This window comes from Callithrix jacchus, chromosome 2 (assembly GCF_049354715.1).
Source record: "Callithrix jacchus isolate 240 chromosome 2, calJac240_pri, whole genome shotgun sequence".
Classification (NCBI taxonomy): Eukaryota; Metazoa; Chordata; class Mammalia; order Primates; family Cebidae; genus Callithrix; species Callithrix jacchus.
Window position 1 is genome coordinate 65038215 of NC_133503.1, and position 7728 is coordinate 65045942.

Consider the following 7728-nt stretch of genomic DNA (forward strand, 5'->3'; position numbering starts at 1 on the left):
GTCAACGTCTCATGTGTTACCTCATTGAATTTTATCCTCCCGATGAACCTATGAAATCAGTGTCATTATCCTCCACCTACAGATAAGAAAATGAAGCACAGAGAGATTAAATGACTGTCTCAGGGTCACATCGTCGGTCAGCTTTGAGGCTGTTGGGCAAATCACAGATTCTTCCGAGCCTTTGTGTAGAAAGAGTGTTACCTGCTTCATGAGGTTATCATGAGGATGAAATCATGTGCATATGATATCTTGAGCGGGGCCTGACCCAGTCCTGGGTTTCATCAGTGGTAATAGTTAACAGCAGCTGCTATTGTCTTAATAAGGGCAGAGGTGGAGCTGGGTGGCAGTGACAGTTCTTTGGTCGGTGTTTTTTGGGGAGGGGGAAAGTTGTTTTGTGTTTTTGAGGAACCATCAGACATATTCATCATTTCAGCCCGGGATGAAGTGCCCATTATCTGCTCATTCATCCTCAGGTAGGGCAAGGGAAGAGGCATCTTTTCATCCTAAGAAATAAGCTGTTATTACCTGAACCAACAGCAAGCTTGAGAAAGAACACTCATCCATGTTGAGCACTAGTAGTCAGCAGTCTTCTTGCAAGTGGCAGAACCCCACTCAAAGTGCCCTAAGCCAAAAAAGGAAATGTCTGGGAGTATATTGGGTGAGTTCAGGAATAGCTGGATCTCAGTACTGGAAGGATGTCATCAGGATCCCACCTCTCTTTCCATCTCAGAGCTCTGCTTGCCTCTCAGGCAGGCCTTTGCCACAGGTTGGCTCTTCTAGCTCCAGGCTTCCCTCCCAATGAATAGAATGAGTTCCTTCTTTCCTAGTAGTTCCAGTAAAAGTTGCAGAATTGGGTCTCAGGGGCCTTGCGTGGGTTATATGCCCTTTCCTAAACTACCACCATTGAGACCAGGGACTGGAAGTTCCTATTGACCTCCCCCTTATCCAATGAGGGCGGGCATATGAGTATCCCAAAAGACCATCCCAGGGCTGTTTCTGAAATAAATTAGAATACAGGCTGGGGTAGACAAAGAACGGAGGCACCACACTTAGATGAGCTCTTCAGTCCTCAGCAGAACCCTGGCAGATAGCTCTGATTCTCTCATTAGACAGACGGGGAAGCTAAGGTGCAAACAGTGAAGAACCACGGCCTAGCAGGGCAGGTCCGACCTCCCACTGCCCCTGATGGAATCTCTTTGGGTCTCAGGTACCCTGCAGTCCAGTCCTGCAACCACGACTCCATCAGGGTCCCTCAGCGGCTCCCAGGACGATAGTGATTCAGATATGACCTTCAGTGTCAACCAGTCCTCCTCAGCATCTGAGTCATCCCTGGGTAAGGAAATGTGAACCCTGGCAGGGGCAGGGGCTGGCGGCTGGCCTGGCTCCTGCAGCTGTGCCAGTGGCCTTCTAGGGGCTGAGCAGGGTGGCCACTTTTCCCCCGTATCCTCTCCTTCCCTCAGCTGTATGCTCAGCTAGAGAGAAGAGAAGTGTCTAGATAGGGCATTCTAAAGGGTGACTCGGTGGTGTTTTATCTTGGTGCTTGGGAGCAGAAGAGTAAAGAAAGATGCAAAACCCAGAAGGTAAACTAAAATTAGTATCTCCCGAAAGTGTTTTCCCACCAGTCCCACCAAGAAGCCCTGCGTTCTTTGGGTTGCCCCAACAGAGCCCACCACAGAGAGACATCATTAACATATGTCTTATTCTCCCTTTCCGCAGTGACGGCCCCCAGCTCCCCACTGAGTCCCCCGGTGTCTCCTGCATTCTCTCCACCGGAGCCGGCAGGTATCAAGAATGGCGAGTGCACAGTGTGCTTCGATGGCGAGGTGGACACAGTCATCTACACATGCGGACACATGTGCCTGTGCCACAGCTGCGGCCTGAGGCTCAAGCGGCAGGCCCGGGCCTGCTGCCCCATCTGCCGGCGGCCCATCAAGGACGTCATTAAGATCTACCGGCCATAGCCTAACCCGCCCACAGGCCTTGGCCAGAGCAAGGTCACCTTTCTGAAGCCCCCCTGGGCTGGGCAACCACATGGCTGCCAGGGAGTCCAAGGGCAGCGGCCGTTTCTCCAGTGGTGGGCAAGGTGTGACAGTCGTGGAACAAGGTCCCTGGGGCCTGAGCCCAGGCAGGGGTTGCTTCTGGCTCCAAAGTGCTTTGCCCCCAAAAGGCCGTCCCAAGAGCAAGCTCAGGAACTGCCTGGCAGATCACCCTGTCCCTTGGTGACCTTTCAACTGGGAAACAGCGTCCTCTGTCTGTGCAATGCTTCTTGCTGGGGTTGGGTTGAGTGTGAGAGAGGGGGAGGGGAGGGAGGGAGGGAGAACAGAGAGAATGTGTGTGTGAGAGAGAGAAAGAATGAATGCATAGCGATTTTACCAGGGATCGTGGCTCCAGGAGTTTACTGACTACCATGAAATGTGCAATCTGGAGCCCTGAGGTTAGCCTGACTAGAAGTTATTCACTTTCTGAGGATGGGACATAGGCTGGTTTTGAATGTATGAAGCCTGACTCTAACAGAACTTCCTGGGGTGGTATGGAAAAGAGATGCTCAGATTCTCTAAAGGGAGGCAGAAATAACTCATTGTTTACAGCTCCAAAGTGGCAACTCCTTGAGGGGAAGGTGGACAGAGAGCAGAACATTCACTTCTTCATTTCTTACTGGGTCTTAGAGCTGGGTGTGATGGGTGCTGAGGCCGAGCCCTCTGGGCTGGGTCATCTTTTCACCCCTTCACCCCTAGATGGTCTAACAATACACCATCACACTTTGTCTCTGTCTCTGGAGGCTTTTCATCTCTGTAATGCCCCTCCCCATCTCCAAGGAGAAGACCAGCAGCAGGTTCTGTTCTTCTGTGGGAGAGAAAGAATCCTAGAGGTAGGTGACCCACCTGGAGCTGGAATGCAGACAGCTCTCCACCTTCCTGCGGTGGCATTCCCAGGGGACCTGCTGGGAGGAACCAGGGCTTTATAACTGGTTCTTGTTCTAATTCTCAGTTTATCTTCCTCCGCTGTTTACTGAAGTGTTCACTGATAAGTATGTTAACTAATGATTGAGACAATAACTAAAAAATGCTGTTGGGATTCTTCCCCTTCCCAGACCTACCTGCTGGTATTTCTAGGACCCTGGCCCTGCTCCACCCCCTCACCCCTTCCCATCTCTGCAGACTCCTAGATCACACCTGGGCTGATGGGCTGTCCCAGGCCTGTCCCTCCCTTCCTGCTCCCAATTCTGGGCTCCACTTCTGCCCTCTTCTGTGCTGTACCATTAGGGAAGTCCCTTGGCCTGTCTATTTTTCATTTCCCAATTAGAAGTCTAGAACCTGACAACTCCAAGAGTTCTTGGGAGGACCAGCACAATGTTCTAAAAAGCCTGAGACGCCTTGCAAAAAGCAAGTAGCATTTGTATTACAATTCCTAATCTGTTCATATCCTGCTGAAGGAGGGAAGGAGGGAGAGGAGACAGGGGAGTTTATGTATTCATATAACAAACACTTGCTGGATGTCTGGGTGTCCAGAGCAAAGCTTGGCCAGGCCCTCATTAGATCAAGTCCCCTAGACCAGCTGGTGCCAATGCGATGCGGGCAGTTTGGGGCCTCCTGTTCCTCTTCTAGCTGGGAATAGTCACGGTTGTCTGACCTGATTCCAACTTAAGGCCCCCACTCTCTTGCCCCATCAAGAACCCTTGATTATTTACTTTTCCCTAGAAAACTTGAGGGAAATGCCCCCATTTTAATTTTGCAGCAGAATCTTTTGAGCAGCTTTGGAACCACAGTCTTTGCCAAGATAAGATAAGAGTTTGACAATCCAGGCAGCCTTGGGTGCCCGACTGAATTTGGTTTCCTGCAGGTGCTGGGTGTGGGTGGGGCCATGCACAGGCCCTGCATGGGAGGACTCCTCAGCCCAGGCCTGTGATGCTCCAGGCAACCGTCCTCTGACTACACTGAGACCCAGCCACAAGCTGTGGATCTCAGTGGCCTGGGAGAAAGCAGCTCCACTCTCCTGCCCTTCCTAGCTGACTGCTTGGGTTCCAGCCAGGTCATATCCAGCCTCCACTGGGAAACCAGTGACTGAGGCCTGGACCCAGGGGTGGACCAGGCAGCTCCTGGTGACCTGTGACCTGGGAAGAAGGGAGTCAATGGCCCGTTGAACCTGCTCTGCAGCTGCTATAAATAGCCTCCCTGTTTCCAAGAGGAGGCAAGGTGGGTGTTTATCTTCTAAAAACCAGACATTTCCTGGTTTCCTGATGCTCTAAGCATTATTCAGTGCTACAGAGGAGATGCACACATTCCCATTATGTTCTGTCTTGAGAAGGGGACAAGAGAAAGAGGAAAAAGAGCCACTATTTTTTATTTTGCACCTACAGTGTGCCTTGGCACTGGGCTAGACAGGCGCCTTCATGTGTGAATCTTGTGAGGCAGGTCTTATTGCCATAACAAGTCACATCTAAGACACTGTCCTCATAAAACACGCTGGTTTATGAACCGTAAGAAAAAAACGCTGCCAATCTTAACCATAAGATGCTACAACTATACAGTTCCTCCAATCAGAGATGTTCAAGTGTGAAAAAAAAAAAACTCTGCTACTTATTATCTATGGAAACTAGGATTATCCCACTTGGCAGGTAAGGAAACTGGGGTCCTGTGAGTGAAGTGACCCCATGATCACACAATGGGAGGTGAAGGGCTGGGATTCAAATCCAGGAGTGTCTGGTGCCACATCCCACACTCCCGCTGCCTGGCCCTGAGTTCCAGGAAACTCGAGACAGTGAGTTTTCTCTCTTGAAACTCATCTGGAGAGAGTCCGGGCATTGGTGCCTGTGTAGAGGGTTCCATCCCCAGCCAGGGACGCTCTGCTGCCCACACCCTGGGAGGAGAAGAGCCTCCCTTCCAGGCTCATCTGCTCATTGCCCACCTTCTCCCAGCAGAGCCAAGCTCTGAGATCTGGGCTCCAACCCAAGGGTCCTCTGTTGTTATGCAGGGGTGTCCACAGGCGGCAACTTTGGGGAAGGACCCAGGGCCTTGTCCCTCAGGGTCGCTTCTTGGGCCCCACGATCACCACCCCCTCAATCAGGGCCCCTGAGCCCCCCCTCATGTGACCCAGCCCTCAGATGTCCCAGGCTCACTGCCCATCGTGTGCTCTTCTGGGCCACAGCAGCCAGGGCTCCAGGGCTAGGACAGGGGAGACCAAAAAATGCCCCACAGTTGTGGTCTTGTGCCTGTTCATTCGGAGCCTCCTGAAAAACTGGGCTGTTTCCAAGGCAAATCCAGCTCCTTGTCCTAGCAGGTTCTCAGAATGGGGAGTCCCCTGGGATTGAGCTGCTCCCCTCACAGCAGCATGGTTTCCAGTCCCGTGATGCCCACTACTCAGCATGGACTGTGTTCTGGACACAGAGTGAACTTTTCTCTGATCCCCTGGTGCTGGTCCTGTGCTAACACGTAGTAGGTACTCAGTTAAGGTTTGCTGAGTAAACCAGAAATCAGATTATGAGTGTTTAGGAGTTTGGTAAAACAGCACCACGTACTCACACAAAGACCCTCAACAAACATTTGCGGAGTACCTAATAGTGGTGAGGTGCTGTGAAGATAGAGCAGAGAGGACTGTGCCCCAGCAGGGGTGACACTAAGGAATGAGATATTCGGGGCAGGCTCCACTGGGCTCTCTTGGCCATCTGTTGCCTTGCTTCCATTGAGGTTGGTGCCTAAAGGCTGCCTTCTTGACCAGAACCCCCTGCGTGCTTCACAGAACCTCCTCTGCATTAGAAATGCTAGGCACATTGCCAAAACAGCCTTAGGCAGAACCCCGGAGGCCCCACGGGTTGGTGATCCCCATCAGGTCCTGCCAGGGAGACACAGCGGGGAAGTTGGCTACCTGCTGCTTTCAGGCCCTGGAAATCAGTCACCAAGGCCCAGGAGAGCCCCCGTGAGTCCGTCCAGTTGAGGCAGAGAGGTAATAACCTCCCATTGCTCGGCCTTGCTCCCGTCCCTGTCCTGGGAGGGGCATCGGCTCAGGAGCACGCAGCCCCCTGGCATTTCTTGGTATTTAACTGTCTCGCTGTCTTATCCAAGTCCCTAATGAAATGACTTGTGCGACAATCTGTCTGTGCCTTACGAAAGTGTCTGTGCACTTTTTATCCTTTTTAAAGCAACTTTTAAAAGTGGATGGGGAGGAGGCTAGCATACATGATAGGGTTCTAGAAATCTATGATAATCACTGAAATCCTTTCTGCATCATGTTTTTGATGTTGGAGTAATAAAGTGTACATCCCCCACCCCAAACACCACTACCTGTGTACAGACCTTTTCAAATACGTCTTCTTTTTCTGATTCAATACTGTGACCTCTCCAATGCAGTCTCATCCTTGGGGATCTGTAATCAAGGTTTTAAAACCTGGGGGAGTGGGTTGGGAAGGGTTTGCACTGGTCTTGTGTGTTGTGCTTTTCTGTGTTGTGTGTTTTGATTTTTGTCTGTTTTTATCTGTTTTATATTGACATAATTTTCCTGTTTAAAATACAACTTTGGCTTGTTAAAAAGGCTTCAGAACTCAATTTTTTAAATCCCTCTACATACACTGATGGGGAGTGAAGGTGAGGATCCAAATTATCGCCAGCCTTGGGGAAATAAATTGCAAAATGTCTGTAAAGCCCTGACAATGTTTGATACCTTTGCCAAATAACTCGCTTCTGTGAAAATCACAAGGAAATCATTCTAATCAAGGATGAAATCTATGTGTAAAGATATTCATTGCAGCATTTTCTATAGTGGTAAAAAGCTGTGAGCAACCCTAATTGTCCAATGACCAAGGTGTATTCACCAAGACTTGGTCACAGGTGACAGAAACCCAACCCAGATAGGTTTTGGGGGAATAAAAACTAGGGAACTGAAACAGTAACAGAACCCACTCTACATGCAACTGGAACCAGTGTCTGAAATGCTGCATCAGGACTAACCTCTCCCCTCGCTCAGCCCTGTGATCTGGCCCCGTTCCCAGGCAGGTTCTCAAGATGCCTCCTGCAGGGCCGCCAGCATCCTGCGTGGACCAGCTCGGATCACATGTCTGCTCCTGAACTAGTCAAAGGATGGAGATACAGGGCTCTGATTGGTCAGACCCAGGATGTGCACTCATCTGCACCCAATAGCTGTCCTGTGTGAACTCTCTGGGCTGAAAGTGGGGAATCATAATCCAAAGAGGAAATGAGTCCTAAAGAATGCATGCAGGGTGGGCCAAAGCAACAGACCTCTGTGTAGGGAAAGGTTGAGTAAACCATGATACCGATCCATATGGGGCTACCGGCATGGGCATGAAGCCAGACTGCCAGTTCCTCACCAAGACATTGGGGAAGACACTTAACCTCCTTCTGCTTCAGTTTCCTCATCCTCAAAGCAAGAACAATAATAGTTCCTGATTTTAGGATGAGTGTAAGTGTTACTGAGATCATACCAATGATGTGTTAGGCACAGCGTCTGGTACCCAGCACCAAGCAACAATTGTTAGTTTATAACACAGGAAAATAATTATGTTAAAATATGGTTTAAAAAAAACACAAGATACAATATTGCACATACATTCTGATCTCATAGATGTGAAAACAATAACAACAACAAAAAACCAGCAGCCCAAAAAGCTACCCATGCATTGGAAAGATCAGAAAAAAAAGGGAAATGCCCGTGAGGGCTGTGTCTGAGTGTTGACCTTATTGGTGCCTTTTTCTCATACTTGCTCATTATAGAAAATTT

At 50.0% G+C, this 7728-nt stretch overlaps 1 protein-coding gene across 1 annotated transcript in view; it reads left to right on the forward strand.

Annotated features, from left to right (window-relative positions):
- Positions 1–6524, forward strand: part of NEURL1B (neuralized E3 ubiquitin protein ligase 1B) — a 42477-nt gene extending 35953 nt beyond the window's left edge. The window contains exons 4-5 of the mRNA XM_035290524.3: positions 1208–1333; positions 1717–6524. Coding sequence (XP_035146415.1) covers positions 1208–1333; positions 1717–1961 — 371 coding nt within the window. The 3' untranslated portion in view covers positions 1962–6524. The remainder of the gene's footprint in view (positions 1–1207; positions 1334–1716) is intronic.
- The last annotated feature ends 1204 nt before the right edge of the window (positions 6525–7728 follow it).